The sequence below is a fragment of the Oncorhynchus kisutch genome, linkage group LG3, assembly GCF_002021735.2.
Source record: "Oncorhynchus kisutch isolate 150728-3 linkage group LG3, Okis_V2, whole genome shotgun sequence".
In the NCBI taxonomy this organism is placed as follows: Eukaryota; Metazoa; Chordata; class Actinopteri; order Salmoniformes; family Salmonidae; genus Oncorhynchus; species Oncorhynchus kisutch.
Genome location: NC_034176.2, coordinates 42,916,789 through 42,944,374, shown reverse-complemented (window position 1 = coordinate 42,944,374; position 27,586 = coordinate 42,916,789). Strand labels below are relative to the sequence as shown.

At 42.4% G+C, this 27,586-nt stretch overlaps 2 protein-coding genes across 6 annotated transcripts in view; one reads left to right on the top strand and one right to left on the bottom strand.

The window, feature by feature from the left end:
- The window catches only part of LOC109874017 (potassium channel subfamily T member 1-like), an 80,348-nt gene that overhangs the window by 9,797 nt on the left and 42,965 nt on the right, over positions 1-27,586 (top strand). For all 5 annotated transcript variants that reach the window (XM_031806618.1, XM_031806624.1, XM_031806611.1 and 2 more), the window contains exons 2-11: positions 4,138-4,176; positions 15,735-15,814; positions 17,830-17,932; positions 18,515-18,580; positions 18,831-18,879; positions 19,304-19,363; positions 20,352-20,426; positions 20,687-20,770; positions 21,867-21,961; positions 22,818-22,998. In XM_031806618.1, the coding sequence (XP_031662478.1) occupies positions 4,138-4,176; positions 15,735-15,814; positions 17,830-17,932; positions 18,515-18,580; positions 18,831-18,879; positions 19,304-19,363; positions 20,352-20,426; positions 20,687-20,770; positions 21,867-21,961; positions 22,818-22,998 (832 nt within the window). The remainder of the gene's footprint in view (positions 1-4,137; positions 4,177-15,734; positions 15,815-17,829; positions 17,933-18,514; positions 18,581-18,830; positions 18,880-19,303; positions 19,364-20,351; positions 20,427-20,686; positions 20,771-21,866; positions 21,962-22,817; positions 22,999-27,586) is intronic.
- Positions 11,370-14,232, bottom strand: LOC116357787 (uncharacterized). The gene is made up of 2 exons (XM_031806652.1): positions 13,912-14,232; positions 11,370-13,590 (listed from the first exon to the last, which is right to left on the bottom strand). Exon 2 carries the CDS (start codon positions 12,390-12,392, stop codon positions 11,379-11,381), a length of 1,014 nt encoding a protein of 337 aa, XP_031662512.1. The 5' UTR covers positions 12,393-13,590; positions 13,912-14,232; the 3' UTR covers positions 11,370-11,378.

Here is a 27,586-nt window from a genome sequence, read left to right as displayed (position 1 = left end):
CCAGTGTCAGCAGCATGGATCTGCATTAATTCACTAATACATGCAGTGTTTAGCACTGGTTTAGCACTAGCAGTTGCTGTTTTTTAATATAAATTGGTTTGCTGGATCTACTGTCAAAGTGAGGTGAGAATCAATTTGTTCCTGCATTGCATGCCTCAGGGGCTAAACAGAATGTGACAGTGTTTATGATGCACTACCTCACCTGCATGATTACCAAGACAACAGAGACTTGCAGGCTCCTCCAGTGGGCCTGTGATGCCTCTGATACCAGAGGCAGAGACCGAGTGTTGGTGATGTAGCAGTAGATATGTCATCAACAGAGCTGATTAGAGGATGAACATCTGTGTATGGCCTACTGCTTGAGTACCAGATAAGTGCTTTATAATTAGATACCATCTTTATTGTTCATTTCACAGCGCTCAACTACAGCCATCAAACAGACCGACACTCACCAAGAGAGATGTTGACAAAACCACTCTGTTCATTGCCATGGAGACACCAGTCTCACTTGTATTTGGATTGTCCCGACCTCTACATATGCTGTATACCTTAGAAAGGCTCAGACTATCAACAGACTTTCAGTTGGATTTGTATTAAAGAGCCACTGAACACACTGATTGGCACGTGTTATTTTTCCTCATTAGAAAAATGACATTTCAGCCTTTGAGATGTGTGTCCTGACCGATTCCGCATTTCGTTAATGATGTTTGTCCCCCATGACACACTGTAGATGCAGAAGTCTCTTTCACGTCCTCAACATAACCAGAATGAATCTAAGATAACTCAAGAAATCTGTAATTAATTTTGATGTTTTTGCAGAGGACGTTTTAGTTGCGCATTTTTATATCTAACGAAGGTGTTTGGTGCAGTCTCATGTAAAAAAAAATGTGCGATGTGTTGTCTTAGTCGGTGCTGCTGGGCAGCTCAGGTCTGTCTCACTTGCTATGCTATTGGATAGAGAGCCATCACCATAGCTGTTCACCCCATGATAGTGAGCAAATGGACATCGTCAAACCAAAACCAAACTTTCATTTACCCTGTTGTGACGTACAGATGTTCCAAACTCCATTTTAGAAAAGACTGACTTTATGACCAAAATGATCCTATTTACACGTTGTAGTCAATTCTGACACTAGAATAACTGTTTCTGACTTGAATCGATGCCACATAGGCCATTTTCAAAGGGATTTGTTTTTTTTAAAGGCAGTCGCTCTTTAAATGTCAACTGACACTTAATAAATCAAACAGACAGCGTGAAAATGATTGATTGATTAGTTGAACATCTATACTGTATATCAGTGTCAAGTTTGTCAAGTTCCCAAGGTTGCAAATGTATATTCTCCAGCTAATCATCAAACCCTTGATTGGTTGAATCAGGGGTGCTTGTGCGGGGCCTGAACAAAAAAAGGGTAGAAGGGGACTGCAGTTGAGAAACACCTGTGTAGATCATCTGTTGAAGACTGTCCAAATAAATTGCTTCTAAAAATGTTGCAGTGTACAACAATGTCAGGGACAGGCTGAATACTAAAATAGGTTATTTTATTTGGCAGTCAAAAGTATTCGCCTAAGAGACTCAATAGGTGATGAGTTCCAGTTTAGAGTAGTGTGGATAAAACGTCTCTGTTCACACCTAAGTGGTTACTGGACCTCTCCAGGGTCCTGACTACTTCCTGATTTCTGATGCACGACACACTATTCTCTTCATCCACACAGAGTGACCTGAATGTAGTTGAGCTCAGGGATTTAGGTTTAGCTCAAAAGTTTGTGGCCTGGACAACATTGTAATCTGCCCCTGATGTACAATACTGTTAAAAAGTTTGAGGTCACTTAGAAATATCCTTGTTTTGGAAAGAAAAGCAATTTTTTTGTCCATTAAAATAACATCAAATTGATTGGAAATACAGTGTAGACATTGTTAATGTTGTAAATGACTATTGTAGCTGGAAACGGCTGATTTTATTGGAATATCTACATAGGCGTACAGAGGCCCATTATCAGCAACCATCACTCCTTGTGTTAGCTAATCCAAGTTTATCATTTTAAAAGGCTAATTGATCATTAGAAAACCCTTTTGTAATTGTTAGCACAGCTGAAAACTTTTCTGCTCATTAAAGAAGCAATAAAACTGGCCTTCTTTAGACTAGCTGAGTATCCGGAGCATCAGCATTTGTGGGTTCGATTACAGGCTCAAAATGGCCAGAAACATATAACTTTCTTCTGAAACTCGTCAGTCTATTCTTGTTCTGAGAAATTACGACTATTCCATGCGAGAAATTGCCAAGAAACTCAAGATCTCGTGCAACGCTGTGTACTACTCCCTTCACAGAACAGGGCAAACTGTCTCTAACCAGAATAGAAAGAGGAGTGGGAGGCCCCGGTGCACAACTGAGCAAGAGGACAAGTACATTAGAGTGTCTAGTTTGAGAAACCTCACAAGTCCTCAACTGGCAGCTTCATTAAATAATTCCTGCAAAACACCAGTCTCAACATCAACAGTGAAGAGGCAACTCCAGGATGCTGGCCTTCTAGGCAGAGTTACAAAGAAAAAGCCATATCTCAGACTGGACAAGAAAAAGAAAAGATTAAGATGGGAAAAAGAACACAGACACTGGATAGAGGAACTCTGCCTAGAAGGCCAGCATCTCGGAGTCACCTCTTCACTGTTGACGCTGAGACTGCCAGTTGTATTGCTTCTTTAATCAGCACAAACATTTTCAGCTGTGCTAACATAATTACAAAAGGATATTCTAATGATCAATTAGCCTTTACAAGTGATAAACTTGGATTACAATTGCCAGGTCGCAATTGTAAATGAGAACTTGTTCTCAACTTGCCTACCTGGTTAAATAAAGGTAAAATAAATAAATAAATAAAATTAGCTAACACAACGTGCCATTGGAACACAGGAGTGATGGTTGCTGATAATGTAGATATTCCATAAAAAGCATCCGTTTCCAGCTACAATAGGGATTTACAACATTAACAATGTCTACACTGTGTTTCTGATCAATGTGTTGTTATTTTAATGGACAAAAAAAAAGTGCTTTTCTTTAAAAAACAAGGACATTTCTAAGTGACCCCAAACTTTTGAACGGTAGTGTAGTAGGCCTATTTTAAGTGTCACTTGAGAAAATGCTTGGTCAGGTACGGGTTCCAAAATAAAAATCAAATATTTTTATCCATCTACAAGTATAGGAAGTGACAAATCCATAAAAGGTATTTATCCGATTCTATCTTTTTCATTTGTCAGGTACTATATATCTAGGGAATTACCGTGCCCCTCCTAATAAGAACTCAATCTGTCTATATTAATTTATTTTTATGACTATGTTTGATCAAAAGTACATTGTAAGTAAAGTAATGGTCTCTCCCCAAGGTCTCTATAAGCTGTTGATTCTTATAACTAAGATTCTCATTAGCAAACTTCAGGAAGTCTATACCTTTAGCTAGCATATTGTATCAGTATAAAGTATGGTACAGTCATTTTATACAAATCTGTTCCATACGATTTCATTCCGATTATTTTATTTTTTAAATGTAACCTTTATTTAACTAGGCAAGTCAGTTAAGAACAAATTCTTATTTAATTGACTCACTTTTCTTATATCCTCCATGACTATTCTCATATCCTCCATGTTTGACATTGAGCCTTTGATCCTCAACATTATCCTTCTCTGTTTGCTGTCACCATACGTTATTAATGTGTCCATGGCACCGCTCGGCTCAATGTCGCCATGATACATTCATTCAACCTGCTACAGAACGAAATATAATCTGTCCAATTTGTCATCATGTGAATGCTGAAGCCATTGCGATTGACCCAGTGGGTTTCCTTCCTGCTGTCCTGTAGTCTCCTGTGGTTTGCAATGAGAGTCTCCCGTCTGTTCTTAAACCAATCAAAGCATTGTATGCGAGAATACCTCTCAATCCTAATGTGTAATCCTGATCTAGGATCAGTTTTTCATTTTTGTAAATCATGGCACCTGCTAATAGATCAGCACTCCTACTCTGAGACCCTTTTGTCTTTCTGATGTTACGTGTCCTCTATAAAAGCATGCCCTGCCCCCCATCCCTCACTCTCTTCCTTTCCTCCTCTTAACATTTCCCTATCTATGTCCATGTGTGCTGTGCCTATAGGTATCAGGAGGAGTACAGTATGGACTCTACCAACGCCCAGTAAGTCCTAGGATGCATCCCAAATGGCACCCGACTCCCTATATAGTGCATTACTTTTGACTAGGGCCCATAGGACTCTGCTTAAAAGTAGTGCACTATGTAGGGAATAGGGTATCATTTGGGACACACCCCCAGCATCATGCTAGCATGGCATGGCATGTGTCCTGTGATTATGTCCACTATGGGAGATTGATAAACACACACAGCTTGTTTCTTCTATCCCTCCCTTTTGACTTGAGTGTGCATCCCAAATGGCACCATATTCCCTATACAGTGAGTGCACTACTTTTGACCAGAGCCATATGGGCCCTGGTCAAAAGTAGTACACTATAAAGGGAATAGTGTGCCATTTGGGATGTTGCCTTAGTCACAGCACCAGATAAAACCGTTGAGCTTGTGTCATCAACCACTGGAGGAGTTTAGAGAAGTACTTTAGGTGCTAAAACCTCGAGATTATTTGATTTTGTTCAGTGATCCAGTCAGTGGATATGGTTGGAGTACGTTGACTGTCTGCTTGCCTGCCTATAAATTATTGCAGCCGTACCGTAGGCATTACAATGTACATATTGTATAGTGCTATCTAGAAGAACTGCAAATGAGTAATGGATTGTCTTCGTAGAGGAATGCTTATAAACCATTGTCAGTCGGTTTGATAAGTGCTCCCTCAGCATTTTATTGCAAATGACTTTTTAGAGAGATCATTATCAAAGTGGGCTAAACGGGCTACTGGTTACTAAAATCACATTATCGCCTATTTGATGTAGTGCGCGTGTGGATGATTTTTTGTGGGCTGCTATGCCTGGCAGGCTGGAAATTATAACTGATAACATGCTTCCTGTGCTCTCTGTGGTTTCTGTATTGTCTGTCTGTCTGTTTGTCGAGGAGATGGATGGTGAATAGGTTTCCTTAGGGTTGCTGTAAGTGCTGATGGTGCAGTGTCAGAGGCATGCAGCTGAGCTTAAATGTTGTGTGTTCTCTTCCGCTCTAGAGATGGGGCTGGAAAGGGGATTATTTTGGATGATATTATATATTGATTCTATTATCCCAAGTATCGATTCTCAAAAAACGTAGTTAACGCTAGCTATCGCTAGTCGGCTGTACCTGCGCCAAAAATGATTCTCCCCCTATAGCTTGGCCTCAATCTTATTTTTAAATGGTGAGTCAACATGTTTTCAGCACTTTTATTTCCATGGCCGATCAAAACTCATTTTTATGATGGTTCTTTCTTGTCCCTCTGCAGCAGACCTTTATATAGTGAGCAATATGTTTGGAACATTGAATCGCAATAAAACTGCAGTATAAAAATGGAATACATATAGAATTGTGATCAATCCCTGATACATATAGAATCGCAATACACATCATATCAGCACCTAAGTATCATGATAATATTATATCGTGAGGTCCCTGGCAAATCCCAGCCCTATTTGTTTCCCATTTATGGAGAAAGAATCAATCGAGCAGTGGGTGGCAAAATGTTTAAACAAAACACGGTTTTCCTCACAATATTTCCATATGATGGCATTCTGCTTTTGAGCGTTTGGTACTCTAAAAAAAAAGCAAGTTATAGCTTACAAATTGTATTTTGCTCTTGTGGTCAAAGTGGATATTTGAGAGCAAAGTGGTCCTACATAATGTGATATGTGATCTGACCAAGCTTTGGAATTGACTCAGAAACACCAATTTAGAATGGAAAACATGATCATAATCAATCTTGATCCATGTTACCACTCACAGCAACAGTGTTTCTTTAAGATGTATCATCATCACAGTCTAATGCAGGGGGCTGAACACGGGAAATAGATTATGTGATGCTTTATAAATTCCTCCCTAATGAATGTGGAGCATGTGAAGAAGTCAATAATTAGCTAGCAGTCTTAATTACAGTACAAGTAATAATAATTATAGATTTCATTCCAAGTAGAATCTCAAAGGCTCTACAATAATTTTTGGGATCTGGTGGTTTTTGGGCGATGGTCTTCCACAACTTCAGATGAAGCTAGGCAATTAGTGTCTTGAGCAAAGAGAGCACTGATGGTGCAGCCAGGCAGGGAAATCATCCACTGTCAAAGTGTACCACCCACCTGGGTGATGCCTCGGTGACTGTAAAAGCAGCAGTAAGACCACCACACTTGGTGGTTGTTCGGAAAAGCCCCCTATAAAGGGGTTTAATCTTTTTTTAAATAAAAAAAAACATTTTAAAAAACAGTAAAATATTACAATATTGACATAGTTCTTTGCCTAGGCTTCATCAACATGCCATGGCAACCACGGAACAAGACTTCCAAGTAGGAGTTGTTAGACATGCAGGGACTGGCTCAGTTGTTTCCCTGAAAGCTGTAGTCTCTGTGTTGTGATACACCTTCAGTCAGCCTGGTCTGGACGATCCAACCAGAAGGCTATGGAAGGCTGGTTCTGTTGATCAATAAATGTACATTTGAAAGCTAAACATAGCCTATGCTTGAAAGTTTTAAGTCTTGTATTTGCATGTGCACCTGATTCTCTACTTGCAACATATCTCAACATTGTGCTTAGAGTAAGAACTGCTATTTCTATTTCTGATCACTTTGTGTATATTATGGATAGTCTGACTTTATTCTATCCACAGCCATCAAAGATAGAAATTGGTTGACTGGAGCAGTGGAGTTGGTTGACTAGAGAGAGAAAGAGAGATATAGAACATTGTTCAGTATGCAAATAAATGTATGTAGGAAGATAACATGGAAAATCAACATCGCTGTGTGTCTCCTATCAAACAAGCCTTGGCTCAGCCAATGGGATAACTGTTCTGAATGTGTAGAAAATTACCTAGACAATTTTCCAAGTGTCCAACTGTTTGGTTGCATCCCCCCCCCCCCCCCGCCCTCCCCCATGGTTAGAGAAGTAACAATCACTGACACTCATCTGTGTGTGTTACTTCTACGCCTTTTAAAAACAAGACATATGGAAGGAAACATCTGTCTCTTTCATTTATCATGGTTTCACTTCTCCCAACAGATGATAGGGACTCAGATAACAGAGCATTTAAAGCAGCTTTGTTCTCTTCTTTTAGACAGATTGCCCTGCTGTCAAAAAGCTGTTTGATGTTTATTTACAGTGCACAGTCTTCACTTCAGTGTGTCATTTTCAAAGCGGCTTGAAATCGTAATCTTCTCGTAGGCAATAGTGTGTGTGTGTGCATGTCTTTGCATGCACACACGTGCGTGTGTTCAATGTGAATGAAAATGCAATATTTAAGTTAAATTAAATTAAAGTTAAATTAAATATATATTTGTGTGTGCATGTATACTGAACAAAAATATAAATGCAACAATTTCAAAGATTTTACTGAGTTACAGTTCATAAAAGGAAATCAGTAAATTGACAAATTCATTAGGCCCTAGTCTATGGATTTCACATGACTAGGAATACAGATATGCATCTATTGGTCACAGATACCTTAAAAATAAATTGGCCTCGCAAAGGGCCTCAGGATCTCATCACCATATTTTTGTGCATTCAAATTGCCATTGATAAAATGTATCATGACACTAGGCGAGACCCAAATGCAGACACAGGAGGCAGATGGTTGGAGTTAAAGATGTTTAATAAATCCAAAGGGAATAGACAAGAGAATGGTCATGAGTCAGAGTCCAGGAGGTACAGAGTGGCAGGCAGGCTTGAGGTCAGGGCAGGCAGAATGGTCAGGCATGTGGGTACAAAGTCCAGAACAAGCAAGGGTCAAAACCAGGAGCACTAGAAAAAGGAGAAAAGGCAAAGCAGGAAACCTGGAAAACCGCTGGTATTCTTGGACATATAAGACGCACTGGCACAGAGAGACAGGAAACACTGGGATAAATACACTGGGAAAACAAGCGACACCTGGAGGGGGTAGAGACAATAACGAGGGCAGGTGAAACAGATCAGGGTGTGACACAATTGTGTTTGTAACTTGCCCATACAATAACCCCACCGCCACCAATGTGTACTCTGTTTACAACGTTGAGATCAGCAAACCGCTCGCCCACACGACACCATACACATGGTCTGTGGTTGTGAGGCCAGTTGGATATACTGCCAAATTCTCTAAAACAACATTGGAGGCGGCTTATGGGAGAGAAAAGAGCATTAAATTCTCTGGCAGCAGTTCTGGTGGACATTCATGCAGTCAGCATGCTAATATGTGTCATTGTGTTGTGTGACAAAACTGCACATTTTAGAGTAGCCTTTTCTTGTCCCCAGCACAAGGTGCACCTGTGTTATGATCATGCTGTTTAATCAGCTTCTTGATATGCCACACCTATCAGGTGGATCGATTAACTTGGCAAAGGAGAAATGCTCACTAATAGGGATGTAAACAAATTTGTGCACAAAAGTTGATAGAAATACATTTATTTGTGCAAATGGAACATTTCTGGGATCTTTTATTTCAGCTCATGAAACATGAAATGAATGAAAGCGAGATGCAGAGGAAGATTGTGGCTCAATAGCTACACATCTCTTAGTATACAATCTCACCTGTCAGGCACAAACAAGGCTCCAAGGTCCCTGCTGGAGCTTACAGCCCATTATTGTTACCCTCGGCAGGAGTTAGGGGAGGCAACCATTTTATTACAGAAAGAGATCAAATAGATCTGTTTCACCCCCACTTTAGATTAGTTGACTAACAGTTAGTCACAGTTAGCTCTCCCATCATTTGTAACCTCCCAGACACACCCCAACGTTCAGTCCATGGGCCCTTATTAATGGAATTGCTTTACATGAACGTCAATGTGTTTCATTAGATAGCTACAGTATATGCCTATGCAACTGTATAGAATTAAATATATATTTTTAGAGTGACTAGCTTGTCAGTTTTGAATAAGTGGTACCACATGGGTGATCCATAAATCACAGTGACTACACCGTTCCGTTTTACTTTTCATGACATGATGGATTAGGAGAGTCCAATTGAAATGCATGGAATAGCTGAGGGACCAATCAGAGTGCATGTTCTTAGAAAAAAAGGTTCTGGATAGAACCAATAAGGGTTATAGTGCTTGCTGCATATATGACACCCCTAAAGGTTCTATATAGAACCGTTTTGTAGGGTTCTCTGATCAGAACCCCAAGAACCCTTGGATTCCATATAAGGGTCCATATGGAACCAATTTCAGGGTGATATATATGAAGCGTGCATATAACCCTTGGTGGTTCTATCCAGAACCTTCTTTCTAACAGTGCAGGATATAAATAGACCTCTGGTCTCTGAGGATGTCACACACAGGAAAGGATGGGTAGGGATGTGCTACCCTGGGGAACACCAGAAATACTGTATTCACCTCTTCCTTTTTTAGTACACTAAAGTTCTTCACACCACAACATAGCTTTCTACAGATAGGAGCCACAGCTATTTAATGTGTTGATCATTAGGTAATATGCATTTACAGTACTGCAGCTCACAGAGCATTATAATCAACATATGACTGAACTTAATGAGAGTTCCTACTTCTTACATTACTGAACTTCTCACACTAGTACAGTATGTAACTTGGTTGGATAAATTGTATTGTAGGCCTACTAAGGGGGTGGCTTAGCAAATTGCATCATGGGAGTAGAAGAAGTAGATCAAATTTATGCTCAAGGTAGTCGGTGTAAAATAAAGAAATAAGTTGACTCATTTATTGATGTTCCTAAGTTATTAAACCACATACAGTTATGTGTGTAAGCTGTTAGGGTAAATTCTAGGCTCCCTAAGGATGTAGGATATGTGGTTTTAAATTGCATCATGGAAGAACAATTATGCTCAAGTCCGACATAAGAGGATCCATTGCACTTTAAAGAAATACATTATTTAAGGTCTGTTCAAATCCTCCATCGGAAACGATGTCACTCCATAGCTACCAGAGTGTCAAATTGAAGATTAATGTGGCATGTAGCTTAAATGCCACACATTTCAACAAGAGAGGCAACAGTTCTTCCAGACAGCAGGGATGCAAACTAATCAACTTTCAGCTAAATTCGCCTTTTTGAATCCAAAATAAGTGTGCTGTGCTTCGTGTAGATCCGATGAGAATAGTTTTGGGGGGGCTTTGTATAACGATGTGAAGAGGTAGGTGCCTGACCGCAGAGACAGGGGTTGAGAATGTGATGAAGCGTACTTTTTGAGCTATAACATAAAAACAGCTGGCATTTGGAAAGTTTGGGGTGAGGGAGAAAGTGTGGTGGAACAAGTATTGTTAGCATGAGGTATCTTGCTAGCTGGATTGAATTCTCCATTAGCTAGCCAGAGAAATGTTGAGCAACATTAGCCAACTGTAACTGATCAAATAATTTAGTTCATGGTGTGAAAATTAGCTGGCTGCTAACCAATTCGCTATAGTATTAACTGGTATACGACTCCTTGCCTTTCCTCAAGTTATAACTCGTTAGTTGCTTACTGGACCCTGGCAATCTGTGTGAAATGTTAACTAGCTAACGAACTACCTGTGAACTGATGTTTTTCCTCTAAAGTAACGTTATGTGGTTCATTTTCTGAATGAAAGAATTAGGTGAAAATTAGGCGTTGCTTGTTAAAACAAGTGGATTCAGGGATGAAGTGGAGGTGGGCCTGGCTTAAACTGGATGCCACCATAGAGGTGAAACGAACACCACACACTTTCCCTCTTTCTCACTTTTTCAATAGAGTGGATAAAAAGGGGTATGCCAGGTGTACTCTCTGCCTGAAAGAGGTCAATTATGCCAACAAAGGGTATCATGCTCTGCTGGCACATTGTAGAACAGATGTCAACAGCTTTTGTTGTGTTGAACTTGCCAGTAACATAAGGTGACCAGATTTCTGAAATGAAAACCGGGGACAATTCCAGTTTGGAGGTCAATATATAATTAAAATATCCAATGTTATTATCTATGAAATAAAAAAGGGGGACAATTCCAGTGTCATGTATTTAGTCTAACAGGAACACTGAGATAGACAGAGAAAACAACTACAGTGGGGCAAAAAAGTATTTAGTCAGCCACCAATTGTGCAAGTTCTCCCACTTAAAAAGATGAGAGGCCTGTAATTTTCATAGGTACACTTCAACTATGACAGACAAAATGAGAAGAAAAAAATCCAGAAAATCACATTGTAGGATTTTTAATGAATTTATTTGCAAATTATGGTGGAAAATAAGTATTCAATAAGATGCTGATGAGATTGGTAACTACATAATATACTTATACCAACATAATCTGTATATTTCTCAGAAGAATGTATATTCTTCAGGATTGCTCTGTCTTTGGCCAGCTTCTCCATGAACTTGGTTGAAGTTTGTCTTCACAATAAGCATGGCTTTGATGGTAGGAACAGTGAACCTATTTCTTGCTGCTGTCCATAGATCATTCATTTGGGAGAACACTCTCTCGACTGGTGCATTACTTCCAGGTAAGCACATGACAGAGGCTAATCTAGCCAGGTTAGTGTGTGGGATGTCATTCTCTTTGAAGTGGGTAACCACCGTGCTCCATCTGTGACTTAGCGGTGTCTCTGTTTTCCATTCTTCAAGCGATCCCCCATTTAGGAACTCTTGCAGGCCAGTAACCTCGTCACACAATGCATCCTCATTGATGGTCACATTGGGGCATTTTTCCTGCAGTGTGACTGCTGCCTTCTGGATCTCTTCACGCAGAGGTTGCCTTTTTAAAAGGAGACCATGTAAATCTTTTAGATCATCGCTGTGCTTTCCCCATGCTTGCAAGTAGTTTACAGCCATAGTGAAGAATGATTGGGTTGTTTTGAGAAAGCTCTCTTTAGACATGGCTCCATTTTCCTCTAGTTCTCTCAGAAGTCCTCTGACCAAAACTGGAATGAAGTTGTCATTACGTCTTGCAGTCAATTTTGCCTCAACATTTCTCAGAATTGCAGCGGACTCCACAGCACAGCGGTCCTGGCCTCCAAGCATCTTGATCGTGTCACTGAATACGGTCAAGTTTCCATGGACAAAGGCCAGCCAAAGTTCAGTCAGTGGATCTTTGAACATTGTTCGCTGGACAACAGAGCATTTGTCTTCAGAAATAAAAAAGGATTTCAATGGCACATACATTTTCAGCACACTTTCTAGAGCAGTGAGCATGGACATCCAGCAAACATTGCCGTGTCCTAAAATGTTATGGTACTCCTGGCCAACAAACTCACAAAAGCCCTTCAGTCTTTCTACTCTGACGGTGAAAATAGGAAACATATCCAAATATCTTTGTGAGCAAGTACTCAACATCATATCCAAAGCTGTTCTGGCCGTGTTATGAATGATGTGGGAAGGACAACCTAAAACAATCACCTCCCGCTGCAAAGAATTTTAAACTTTGTTATGGACATTGACCCTCCCCAGCCTATTCAGTCCTCCAAAATTGGTATTTGTTGTCGGCAGAGAATGTTTTCCAGGTTACATTTTTGGATGACCACCGGGACCTCAGCTGCAATTTTCTCTGCCGTTTCTCCATTCAATTCAACAAAATCAAGCAGTTTTGCTTCCACAGATGTTCTGCCATCATATATCTTACATATCTGACTACTATTGGCAGCAGCTTTACATGTCCATGATTGGACGCATCAATGGACAGGGACACAAATTCAACCTGGTCTAGGTCCTGTGTTACCAAAGTACTTGCCCATGTTGCTAACACGTTACTCACGTCACATTTTGTCCTAGCACATGTCAACTTTGGCTCATAAAGCTTCTGTGTCATTTGTGCTGTGCAGTCCATAGATCTGTAACTATGATTGTGTCACATATTGTGGTATGCAAAGACACCCTACTGCACAGCTAAACCATATTCTTCTTGGGAAGGCTCTACCTTCTTGAAGAATGTGGTGACAGAGGACATACCAACACGGGCAATCAGAGAGGCTTTATGCTTTTTCGTCTGCTGATGTTCTACCACTGCCGTTCTTCTCTGGCTGCCAATTGAAAGAGAGGAATTCTATCGTCTTGACCGGAGCGTATAAATGGTAAATTCTCTCGTTTTTCATAAAAAATGCATTTCCTTTTCTTGGAAAGAGTCATTGTATCTCCTCTGTCTGCTCTTCTTCACTCTCCTTGTGTCACTCTTCTTACTCTCAACTTTTTCTTCTCCTCCAATCTTACTCCTCTTTTCTTCACTCGTCTTCCTTTCCTTCTCTTCACCTTTCCAGCTCACTCTTCTACACTCTCTTTGCTTCACTCTTTTTACTCCCTTAATTTTTCCTTCTCCTTCCTCTCCAATCTGTATTAATAAATAGCATACTATTAGACAACCAAAGTATTTTAACAGATTCCCATTGCTTGCCTCATGTTTGTATTTTATCTCAAAAACATTGTTTGGAATAATAAATTGGCAGGCTCTGTAACCATATCTTCACCTTTCCTCCTGTCTTCTTCAGTCTTCTTCCTATCCAGTCTTCCTCCTCTCCACTGCTAATGTTATCCATGAACATTTCTAAATATATTTTCACACTACTTATTATAACGCCAAACCATTCAAATTGTAATCTACAAAAATATTTGCAGAATGAATTGTGCATTCATTTAATATAATCATATTTTCAAAATAGCCCGTCCACTGCATGTTTACATGTGAACGTTTTTTTAACCTAGCTACCATAACAGTAGCTGCTAATTTAGTCGTAGTCTAACTTAGTCTACATAGCAAACGTTGGCTAGCATAATCTATTTAAAGCATTATAGAGCAGATCTATCTATATAATAAATTGTGACATTATAACATCACTAGCTAGTATCTTAAACGAGTGTAACTTACCTGACTTGAAAAGACGTTTGTGGTGATGTTGTGGATTCACTTGATACTTGCTAGCTTCTGGCCGAGTTTTCCACAGCAGTTTTCTCTAAAACTAGCGCGAGCAAGTAGTAAGTAGAAGAAGAAGAGTGAGTGAAGCTGCTATGGCGAGCAGCCCCCTCTGTGGGACAAAACAAGCACAACGCGATTGAGACGTCAACCGGTAGGCTCAGCTGCCTGGTCTTTCTTGCCAAGTAAAATATTTCACTTTGCAGTCTGTTTTTAACGCAAAGTTTTAACGCACAGTTAAAAACGGGGACATTTCGGGGACAGCTCCAGCCGGGGATAAGCCACCAAAAACGGGGACTGTCCCCAGGAAACGGGCAACACGTGTGAGTGAGGGGGGGTTATTAAATTGTTTTACTCAGTGAACGTCATTTTTGCACACATGTAGCCTGTCAACTATAGTGGGCACTATAATAGTGCAAAAATAGAATGCCTGTTTTTTCATTCTATTTCTACTTTAAGATGTTTTTTTCCCAAGTGCAATATTTAGATGTGTGTGTGGTCACAAGTGTTCTATTATAAAGGTTGTCATGGCTCACTGCAATATTAGTGTATTGTTTTTTTCTCAAGACTTGAGTGTCATTTGCAGTAAAGTCTAGGCAACAAATAACATTGGATTGCTTTCTTTACATTTTTTAGCTGCGAGTTAGGTTCACATTAACCACTTTATTTTTCACACAGAGACTGATCATGTAGATCATATTCTTTGTTGTTTAATTAGTTAACCTGCATCTCCCCCTAGCAGGGATTTTTTTGCATGTTTCAGTGAAAAAAAAGTCACCTTTTTGGGCCCTCACCAATTTGCATCCCTGCAGACAGGGAAGGCACTCATGTTAAAACAGATTGCATTCTCAATGTGTTGTTCTCCAACATCAGATCCATTGCTCTGTCGTATAACAATATTCAACCTCTATATGTTTCCAAATTCTCATGCTTACTGTTCATCTCTTTAATGATTTATTAAACTTTGTTGTCGTAATTGGACCACTGTGGGTAATAAGAGACTATAAAGGGGCCATTACAATGTATTAGGTATTTAAATCTAATCAGTTTCTGTCTAGCTACCCTTTCCAGGAAAACAGAATCAATGAAAGGAACTGGTTTTGTAATTGTGACCCATTTTTATTTATTTTATTTAACCCTTATATTTTACCAGGTAAGTTGACTGAAAATACATTCTCATTTACAGCAACAACTTGGGGAATTGTTACAAGGGAGAGGAGGGGGGATGAATGAGCCAATTGTAAGCTGAGGATGATTAGGTGACCGTGATGGTATGAGGGCCAGATTGGGAATTTAGCCAGGACACCAGGGTTAACACCCCTACTCTCACAATAAGTGCCATGGGATCTTTAGTGACCACAGGGAGTCAGGGCACCTGTTTAACGTCTCATCCGAAATACAGCACCCTACACAGGGCAATGTCCCCAATCACTGCCATGGGGCATTGGTATTTTATTTAGACCAGAGGAAAGGGTGCCTCCTACTGGCCCTCCAACACCACTTCCAGCAGCATCTGTTCTCCCATCCAGGACCAGCTATGTTCCTTGTCTCACACTGTTGAATGCCCCATATGGTACTCTAATGCAACAATGGATGTCACAGATACACAAAAAAACAGAGCATCTCAGTATTCACCAGAATGCATCTTGATAAAGTTCATTTACTCACTAATATCATGACACCGTTCAGAATTTAACGACAAAACCATGGTCCTTGTATCTATATGGATGCATGTGACCTTCCATGGTAGTTGTACCAACTGTCTCTCTTTTGTCCAGGGTGCAGGTGGAGTTCTATGTGAATGAAAACACCTTCAAGGAGAGGCTCAAGCTGTTCTTCATCAAAAACCAAAGGTCAAGTAAGTAGATTACAGCACAGATGTACAGTACCGTCACAAAATAACAAGGAAGTCAGACACCTGGAAACGAGAAGGATAATAACTTTAATCTAAGTGATAAGGTGCATTGCATATCCAATTTCAGCTCCAGTCAGGGTTTTCAATTAGTTGTTGTGACTCATGGTGCTGTATCTACACACCATGTAAGTGTGAAAGGAGGACAATACTTTAGTTTTTTTGTTGAGGGAGAGGGTATTATCATTTCTGATTAGGACATAAGGCAGTGGTACAGTAGGCTTTCTAAAATGGACATATCTGTCCAACTTGCCATGCACAATGTGTGTGTTAGACATCAGTCTTCGGTCTGTGTGTTTGTGGTTGCAGTATGTTGTTACTGTTTGCAATGTATTAGTCCTTATCTCTGAGCAACTTCCCATCAGTTATAGAAAAAAGCATCAGGGCCAAATACAAATGTCATGCAAATCCAACCTGTATAGAGCCTACTGTTGAGCCAGCAAGCTGTTTACAATGATTGTTTTGGCCTGTTCAGTTTAGAACCATTGTGAAGCTTTGATGTTGTCACTGTGTCCCCTGGTGAGTTTATATTAAAAAGAGATTCAATGGCAGGCAGGCTTGGATGAATGAAAAGTGAACATTGTCTTTGTGAAGCAACTAGCACCATCCTCTGACTTACATGTGTATCTGCAGCCAGGCAAGGTGTGTGTGTGTGTGTGTGTTCAGCCTTGTGCAAACACAGTGTTGTTGTAATGATTTTACTGTCACCGTACTCTGGGTTGTGTTTTCTTCCCCAATTATCATAATAATTCATCCTCTATTCCACTGCTTTATATACCTGCCACAACATACAGCATTCAAGCACGACCTCCCCCCTACTTCAAAGCAGTGACACCTGTGCTGTGTTGTTGCTGGGAGCTGTGTGTGATAAAGATGAGTCGGGGTAAATCAGTTGTGAAGGCTTGCCAGACCAGCATGAAGCCGTGTTAGTCATGGCTCTGTGCATAGACGTATATTGTCACTTTAGACTGGTCAGAGAGAGAGAGCAGAAAGCACAGCCTGGGCACTTAGACAGATAGGGTTCAGGGGAGGAGTGATGTCCAGTAGGGTAGAATCACTGCCTCTGTCCGTAGACAGATATAATCACTTTTTTTCTGGCCAGAGACAGACAGAGAAGCAAACAGACGGGCAGCACTCTAACAGGTTCAGGTGAGAGATTATACATCTGTCAGGTAGAATCATTTTAAAACATTCGGAAATCTGTAAAGCGTAGTCAAAATAAAATAAAATAAATAAAAAATGTCTTAATCATTCAGTATGCAGCAAATGCACATGGCAGAGGTAATTAACAGAGGACTGGCTGCTTTTCTCTGTAGTTTTTGGCTAAAAGCAACAATGAAAGACGAGTCATATTTTTGCCATGATAGAACTGATTCTGACTGGAAGTCTAAATGTGCAGCATTAGCTCAGCATGGTTCTAAAAATATAATATATTTTATTAAGTATTTCAAATGTCATGGTAGGTAACAATGTCACAAGGATAATATCATTTAATTTATAAAAATTTGCGTCAAAATAGGCCTACCATTTTTTTTCTCCGAAAATGAACACTCACTCAAGTAATCGAATACTAATGTCCACTTGGATATCCGGATATTCGATTAAATGTCCCCACCTCTTATTTCATTGGCCCGGGATGAGGTCAGTTTCCGAGTTAAAAACGCATTTCCTTAACTAGTATATCCCTATACTAATGTCTTGCATTACAAAAACTTTACTGCAAACATCATCCAGATTTATTAAAATACAGTAGCCCGGATTAAGCATATTCGTTTTTTAATAGGTGATAAATCAGCACAAATTCAGTTACTCTTTACCATAATAAGTTATTAAGCTTGATTTGACCTTTGTCAGCTATAATCGTTTAATTCCCTCTTGGAAACAGGTGAACAGATTTGCTCCCAATGCAATTACTTAGTAAATCTGGCCTTTAGTGTTATATTGTGTTTGCTCCCCTGCAGGCCTGAGGATCCGTCTGTTTAACTTCTCCTTGAAGCTGTTGACGTGTGCCCTTTACGTCATCAGAGTGGCTCTGGACGACCCTGAACAGGTCACTGGAGTATGGTGAGACTCCTACAATTGCATTGATCTCTTACTAGAGTCCTGCTATTTCACCTCTTACTAGTGACTCACCATGTATGCTAAACTGTGATTTGTCATTTAGCTGGTGAATACAGACTTGTGTGGGCGCTTGGAGACCGAATACATACGTACTTTACTGATTAGGTATTTTATTCCTATTGATTGATACATGTGGTATTCATCCATGTGGGTATAGTTTGATTCAGAGAATCTAACTTTTACACAGTTGAAAAGATAACTATTTGGTTCAGATAAAAAAGATTCAGAGTTTCTATGACTCTGAAATGAGTGTGAGACACAAAGCCTGAAAGAGCAGCGTTGGTGATGGGGCAGCCTTTCTCTCAGTCTTAGTGTAGTGATGTGGAACCAGGATATGTTTGTTTGTGTATCCCGCCGCCTGAAGCTCTTAAAGACATAGTCTCTCTGCCTCCCGGCCATCACCATGGCAGCATACAGTACTGAGTGAGTGATGGTGACTATTACCCACAGGGTATATTTTTCACCACACACACACACTCTGAATGACTTCCTTCCCCCCACCTTTTCTATGCATTTCATTTGCAGTGTCAACTGTCAGAATAGAACAAGCACAGCCACAGCAGAATCCACAGAAATCACAGAAATCAACTGGTAAGTTATGAGGGTCACTGCACATTGACTTGACCCTGGGCTTTGAATGTGTTTTGGATTGTAATGTGCTCAGCTAATTCCATAGCTATCAGGTGGTGTTTTGGAATTAGTATTGTCTAACCCATATGGTGTATTTATAGCCTACTCAGTAATATTGTTTTGTCTTGTGAAAGGGAAAATTTATTTTTGTCTAATAATAAATATACAGTACATACTGTATAATCAATAAGGTTATTTTGTTTTGTGAAAGGGAGTTGATTTTCTGGGTGAACAGAAGGGTTCCTGTCTGGGCAATACAGGTAAGAGGAGACTGATAGTCACAAACATAGCTTAGATTTTGATAAAACTGACTTTTCATGTTTTTCATTCAACAATAGCCACACAATCACTGAGGGCCGAACCCATATGCGTCCATGTCCCTGTGAATCTCCCATTGACACCAATGTAGGATTTCACGCAGATTTCAACATTCCGTCCTCTCTATGCCTTTTCAAACGTTTTGGAATTTGGACCTTACCAAGAGGCATCCTTATTGGTACTGTAGTCCCAACTAAAACGTAGCATCTTAACACACAGCATATAAACTGAAAACATTTTACAGCCGGAATGTTTTTAGAACAGGAACGACTTTACAACACATCTCTCTCAGGTAGTGGATTGCCTGGGCGCCTCGGTTAGATTGCAGCCCTGGTTAATATGTTTCTTCTGTCCGTGCTGCACCAGGTGACTGTGGCCTTAATCAGTTTCCTGGAGGCGATGCTCCTCACGTATCTCAGCTACAAGGTAAGCCACCTCAGCTGTACTCCGTCAGGGTCGTATGAGATAGAAGGAAGTGACTCCATTGAGCAGTCCTGAGGCACGCCTGTGTGAGATTGCATTTAATTGGTGAACTTTCTGGCAATGTTTTTGCAGTGACCAGTGTGAATGCACCTTCACTTAGCTCTAAATTGGTTCAGAAGAACAGATAATGAATATGCTATCCCATTGAACAAAGTCCTGGAATCCAAATGAATAAAAGATTAGGTGTCCATCCTACATTGATTTTATTTCCTCAAATGGCCCATTAATTAAAGTGCCACAGTGCTATGTCTCTTTGATGAATTAGGTGAAGTTTGATCTACTTCAGGAGGACAAAGTAGATTGGGTTTAGTTTTAGTTTGTTTTGGCAGATAGATCCCATCCCCAATTGTTTTAATGAATCCTTGTATTAAAATAAGTTGTGAGGGCTTGTCATTACCACAACGATATTGGTGTTGTTGTTTTGGTATTCGGACCTAGTCACTATTACTGTAATTAGTACACAGACAGAGCCAATGCCACGGCAAACACTAGAGCGTTTGCTCTAGTCTACCAGATGGACGGATTTCGCAGTTTTGTCCCTATTTTATTGGTTCCATTGCACCAGGCAATCTCAGTCAAGCTCAGCTAAAGTATTTAAAATGATTTAGAATAGTGTTTGAACCCAGGTATGATTGATCATAGTTATTTTGTCATTCGTGGCGGCAGGTAGCCTAGTGGTTAGAGCGTTGGGCTAGTAACCGAAAGGTTGCTGGATTGTATCCCCAAGCTGACAAGGTAAAAATCTGTTGTTCTGCCCCTGAACAAGGCAGTTAACCCACTGTTCTCCGGTAGGCCGTCATTGTAAATAAGAATTTGTTCTTAAATGACTTGACTAGTTAAATAAAATACAATAGTTCTGATCTGGTCACTATTACTGTAATTAATACACAGCCTTGGCTTACACTGCATTGATCCTGTTTCTTTGTTTCAGGGGAACATCTGGGAGCAGATGTTCCAGATCTCCTTCATCCTGGAGATGATTAATACCGTGCCATTTATAATTACTGTGAGTCTTCTTCCACCTGTACTCTCACACACACACGCGCATGCACACACACTCACTATATTCCACAAGCAAACAAGGCCCATTAGCAAACATATGACTTTTTGCAATGTTTATGGTGTCGATTTCAGGCTCTCGAGACTTAGGCGTATGGTAACGCAAGACTATGAGTATCGAAACTTGATGATGGGAGCATAGGCCTACACTGTACATGTGCATATTGCTCTAGGCTCGAGTATTCACTCATTCAATTGTCTTTTCAGATCTTCTGGCCTCCGTTGAGAAACATCTTCATCCCAGTGTTTCTCAACTGCTGGTTAGCCAAGTGTGCCCTGGAGAATATGATTGTGAGTATATGCTATAACCATAACGCAGCAGGCAAAACTGGACAAAACTAGTTGCAATGACGTCATTTCAACCAGTTTCGCTCGCGGAGAATACATGTAACGATGTACGCTGAGAGTCGGGAAGCAAGTTCAGGGAGTGAATGCGTTTAATTAATAAATGAACAAAACAAGAAACACAAACGGCGCACTGACATGAAACAGCAACAATGACGACTAGGGAAGAAACGAAAGGGAGTGACATATAAAGGGCAGGTAATCAAGGAGGTGATGGAGTCCAGGTGAGTGTCATTATGTGCGTAACGATGGTGACAGGTGTGCTCCCTAACGAGCAGCCTGGTGACTTAGAGGCCGGAGAGGGAGCACACATGACAATACATGTTTTTTTAATCTGTTTTTATTTTTTTATCCGTTCTAAGAGATTATATACAGTAGTCTACCAGTAAAATAGCCCAACTCTGTCTGCATTATGTGGGAAGACAGTCCAAAGCAGTGGTGGGTAGAAATTCCCTAGGTATAAAGAGTCAAAAGACACCCAGTTCCTATTTGTATTGAGTAAAGCAAACCGTCAATGAGTGTAGATTTGAGGCAGCGCCAGCGGCATCTCTCTGTGGGCAGATGGTTAGGTCCTGGGCCAAGGAGATCAGTGCTGTGAGAGAGAACAGAGAACAGATCCAGCCTAGAGAGGTTGGAGGGAAGTAGCTAGTCAGACAGGCAGAAACATTAACACGTAATGAAGGGACGTGGTGGGTAGGTTGCTTGAAGAGATTGGAGGGGAGATGGTGGGTAGCAAATCAGCTAGGCAGAAACATGAACATGGTGTGACATGGGCTGCATGCCCACTGGTACATCTGAGGAAAGGTCGTGTTTATTGAATGGTTGCATCAGTATCAAAGTAACCAGATAAAATGAAAAAATGGGGTCCCCAGAAATTCTAGCAGAACAAATGGGATGCCCGCTGAAAATGTTTAAATACCACTGGCGTAGATAGATAGGCAGACAGACTGGCTGACCAGCAGACCAATTGACTGACCAACCGATTTAATATTCTCACTGTCTTTCTCCTTCCCACTCTCCCTCTACCCCTCTTTCTCCTCAGAACGATCTCCATCGTGCCATCCAGAGGACCCACTCTGCCATGTTCAACCAGGTCCTCATACTTATCTGCACCCTTCTCTGTCTGGTCTTCACTGGGTATGTGCCACCTGATCCCAGACCCTTTTTCCTTGAAACTCCATGGATCTGGCACCATGGGCAGCATCTCATTCCACAAACATGTTCCCTCCCATCTGTCCATTCCCACACAGAGATCTGATAGAATCTGGTTAGGTGTAAGAAACATTGAAAAAACTAGGTGAAGCTATTAAAATAGGACAAACTGGTTGTAATGCCCACTGACATAGTTTGCTCTTGCCCAGTTGTGCCAGATCTGTGAAGGGGACTAACAAGAGCAGATCGGAGAGGAGGAAACAACTTTGTGGAATGAAATGCAGCCCCTGATCTTAGCCACTCATCCCTGAAGCTCCCTGAGACCTTCTCCTCCTACCTCTGTCATCTTGGCATGTCATTATCCAATACAGAGAACTAACTGAGGACGTCAGGCAGAACAGACAGCAGAATCAATGGTGTCATTCTCACTGATTACACAGATCAGAGCAGAAGTTTTATGGTGCATCGATCGTGGGGAAAGTAGGATTTTGATCCTTAATCTGCCAGGCTGAATTTCAATGTAAATGTATGCCAAAGCCTCTGTTGAAATATTATCGGAAATGAGTAGGTCATATTGTCTCATCACCCTATTATCATTACATGATAGTGTAATTCACCTTGCTCTTTGTTAATTCAACGGGTCTATATTTTAATTGAATCTATCCTTATTCAAATAAGCGCACTTCTTTTTCCTCATGCATAGCCTAGTTCCAGAGTTATAGTGGTTCTCCATAATACAGATTCAGAAACGTACAACATTGAGCATTGAGCATCTATGCTCGCAAGACTACCTCGTGCAAAATGTTTCCCCCTAAATGTGAAATCCCTCTCCTCCTTCCAGGGCATGTGGTATCCAGCATCTAGAGAGGGCCGGAAAGAACCTGACTCTGTTCAACTCTCTGTATTTCTGCATTGTCACCTTCTCTACGGTGGGCTATGGTGACGTCACACCTCATATCTGGCCTTCTCAGCTGCTGGTGGTCATTCTCATCTGTGTGGCCCTTGTGGTGCTCCCGCTACAGGTATGAAACTAAATATAACAGAGCTTATACAATGGTAAAATAGCCTGTGTGTTACGGTTTTCTAGGTGTGGTGAAGGAGAGTCGGACCAAAACGCAGCGTGTAGATTGCGATCCATGTTTAATCAAACAAACGTAAAACACGAAATAACACAAACACTACAAAAACAATAACCGTAACGAAAACCGAAACAGCCTATACTTGTCAACTAACACAGCGACAGGAACAAAGACACATAGGACAATCACCCACGACAAACTCAAAGAATATGGCTGCCTAAATATGGTTCCCAATCAGAGACAACGATAAACACCTGCCTCTGATTGAGAACCACTCCAGACAGCCATAGACTTTGCTAGATAACCCCACTAGCTACAATCCCAATACATACACACCAAAACCCCAAGACAAAACACACCACAATACAAAAACCCCATGCCACACCCTGGCCTGACCCAATACATGAAGAAAAACACAAAATACTTAGACCAGGGCGTGACAGAACCCCCCCCCCCCCCTAAGGTGCGGACTCCCGAACGCACCTCAAAACAATAGGGAGGGTCCGGGTGGGCGTCTGTCCATGGTGGCGGCTCCGGCGCGGGACGTGGAACCCACTCAGTCAATGTCTTAGTCCCCTCTCCTCGCGTCCCTGGATAGTCCACCCTCGCTGCCGACCATGGCCTAGTAGTCCTCACCCAGAACCCCACTGGACTGAGGAGCAGATCGGGACTGATGGACAGCTCGGGACTGAGGCAGCTCGGGACTGAGGGGAAGCTCGGGAGTGAGAGAAAGCTTGGGAGTGAGAGAAAGCTCAGGAGTGAGAGGAAGCTCAGGAGTGAGAGGAAGCTCAGGAGTGAGAGGAAGCTCAGGAGTGAGAGGAAGCTCAGGCAGGTAGGTAGATCTACCAGATCCTGGCTGGCTGGTGGTTTCAGCAGATCCTGGCTGACTGGCAGATCCTGGCCGACTGGCGGATCCTGGCCGACTGGCAGTTCTGGCAGATCCCGGCTGACTGGCGGATCTGGAAGAGTCTGGTTGACTGGCAGATCTGGAAGAGTCTGGCAGATCTGGAAGAGTCTGGCTGGCGGATCCTGGCAGACTGAAAGATCTGGCTGCTCCATGCTGACTGGCGGCTCTGGCTGCTCCACGCTGACTGGCGGCTCTGGCTGTTCCATGTAGGCTGACAGCTCTGGCGGCTTCTTACAGACTGGCAGCTCTGGCGGCTCCGTGCAGACTGGCAGCTCCTTGCAGACTGGCAGCTCCATGCAGACTGGCAGCTCCATGCAGACTGGCAGCTCCATGCAGACTGGCAGCTCGGGCTGCTCCATGCAGGCTGGCAGCTCTGGCTGCTCCATGCAGACTGACAGCTCTGGCTGCTCCATGCAGACTGATATCTCTGGCTGCTCCATGCAGACTGACATCTTCGGCTGCTCCATGCAGACTGACAGCTCTGGCTGCTCCATGCAGACTGACATCTCTGGCTGCTCCATGCAGACTGACATCTCTGGCTGCTCCATGCAGACTGACATCTCTGGCTGCTCTATGCAGACTGACAGCTCTGGCTGCTCCATGCAGACTGACAGCTCTGGCTGCTCCATGCAGGCTGGCAGCTCTGGCTGCTCCATGCAGGCTGGCAGCTCTGGCTGCGCTGAACAGGCAGGAGACTCCAGCAGCGCTGTAGAGGAGGAAGGCTCTGGCAGCGCTGAACAGATGGGAGACTCCGGCAGCGCAGGAGAGGAGGAAGGCTCTGGCTGCGCTAAACAGGCGGGAGAATCCAGCAGCGCTGTAGAGGAGGAAGGCTCTGGCAGCGCTGGAGAGGCGAGGCGCACTGTAGGCCTGATGCGTGGTGCTGGTACTGGTGGTACTGGACCGAGGACACACACAGGAAGCCTGGTGCGGGGAGCTGCTACCGGAGGGCTGGAGTGTGGAGGTGGCACAGGATGGGCTAGACCGTGAAGGCGTACTGGAGATCTTGAGAGCAGTGCTGGCACAGGACGTGCAAGGCTAGGGATGTGCACAGGATGCCTGGTGCGTGAGGCTGGTACCAACTTCACCAGCCGACTAACACGCACCTCAGGACGAGTATGGAGTGCTAACCCAGGTGCCGTCAAATCCCCGACACGTTCCGTCGGGCGAATTCCATGCAAAAAGCACCAACACAGCAACTTCCTCATTTCTCTCTCCTCCAATTTCCCCATTAACTCCTTCACAGTCTCTGCTTCGCTCACCTCCAACACCGGCTCTGGTTCTGGTCTCCTCCTTGGCTCCTCACGATAAACAGGGAGAGTTGGCTCAGGTCTGACTCCTGACTCTGCCACACTCTCCCTGAGACCCCCCCCAAGAAATTTTTGGGGCTGATTCTCAGGCCTCCTTCCGAGTCGCCGTGCTGCCTCCTCATACCGGCGCCTCCCCGCTTTCTACGCCTCCAGTTCTTCTTTGGGGCGGCGATATTCTCCAGGCTGAGCCCAGGGTCCTTCTCCGTTTAGGATTTCCTCCCATGTCCAGAAATCCTTATAGCGCATCTCCTCTTTGGGCTGCTCCTGCCTTTTGACACGCTGCTTGGTCCGTTGGTGGTGGGTGATTCTGTTACGGCTTTCTAGGTGTGAAGGATAGTCGGACCAAAATGCAGCGTGTAGATTGCGATCCATGTTTAATCAAACAGACGTAAAACACGAAATAACACAAACACTACAAAAACAATAACCGTAACGAAAACCGAAACAGCCTATACTTGTCAACTAACACAGCGACAGGAACAAAGACACATAGGACAATCACCCACGACAAACTCAAAGAATATGGCTGCCTAAATATGGTTCCCAATCAGAGACAACGATAAACACCTGCCTCTGATTGAGAACCACTCCAGACAGCCATAGACTTTGCTAGATAACCCCACTAGCTACAATCCCAATACATACACACCAAAACCCCAAGACAAAACACACCACAATACAAAAACCCCATGCCACACCCTGGCCTGACCCAATACATGAAGAAAAACACAAAATACTTAGACCAGGGCGTGACACTGTGTGGCCCCAGATGTTTTTTGAAAGATAATTGAGGCTGTAAATGATTTCCCATAATGTTTCCTGGATTGACTGTTGATTGTTCTCAAACACTGTATCACAACATTTGATTTAAGAAGTACCTGATCAGAGCTGTTTGGAAATGATAGCTGTATACCCATAGTAGTAACCATAAAGTAACATCCTCAATGCTAAGATGGCTTGAACAAACATCATGACCTAGAACAAAAAAGAAACAGACGTAGTTGCATCTGGTGTAAAAACTTAACTTAACCTCCTTGTCATACTTTGACATCATGCACTGTCCATCTGTTTTTGGAACTCAGAAATGAGAACACATTTTACATTTGAGTGATTTATCAGTTATTGCATTCACTAACTGTTTAAGACACTCTTTGAAGAGGTAGGGTTTCAGGTGCTTTCAGAGGATGGGCAGGGACTCTGCTGTCCTAGCTTCAGGGGGAAGTTGGTTCCACAATTGGCGTGACATATCAGAGAAGAGCTTGGACTGGGTTAAGCAGGAGCTGTTGAGAGGGCCAAGAGACCAGAGGTGGCAGAACAGAGTGCTGCTGGGGTGTAGGGTTTGAGCATAGCCTGAAGGTTGGGTGGGGCAGTTCCGCTTGCTGCTCTGTAGGCAAGCACCATGGTCTTGTAGTGGGATGCGAGCTTTGAGTGGATGCGAGCTTCGACTGGAAGCCAGTTGAGTGTGCAGAAGAATGGGGTACATGGTAGAACTTGGGAAAGTTGAAAACCAGGCGGGCTGCAGCGTTCTGGATAAGTTGCAGGGGTTTGATGGCACAAGCGGAAGGCCCAACCAACAGTGAGTTGCAGTAGTCCAGACGGGAGATGACAAGTACCTGGATTAGGACCTGCGCTGCTTCCTGTGTGAAGTATACCTAAAATGGCACGGGAAGAAATGGCAGCAGTTTTACGGGCGCCTAACCAATTTGCTATTGTGTTTTTTCTTGCGTTATTTGTAACTTATTTTAATACATAATGTTTCTGCCACCGTATCTTACGGCAAAACAGAGCTTCTGGATATCAGGACAGCGATCACTCACCTCGGATTAGACAAAGATTATTTTATTCAACAAGCATGACGCACAGGATTTACTTCGAACACCCGACATGGCCAACATCTCCGTCATTGGCAAGCGAAAGAGACGCAGGTACAGAGGACACGGAGCGGGGTACCCCGTAAGGATCCACAGACAGCGAGTGGGAAAGCTGCCATTACCATCAATATTACTTGCCAACGTGCATTCACTGGACAATAAATTAGACGAGGTACGATCACGAATATCCTACCAATGGGACTTCATAAACTGTAACATCTTATGTTTCACAGAATCGTGGCTGAATGATGACATGAATATTCAGCTAGCGGGTTATACGCTGCACTGGCAAGATAGAACAGCACACTCCGGAAAGACGCGGTCTGTGCATATTTGTAAACAACAGCTGGTGCACGAAATCTAAGGAAGTCTCTAGATTTTGCTCACCTGAATTAGAGTATCTTATGATAAACTGTAGACCACACTATTTGCCAAGAGAGTTTTCA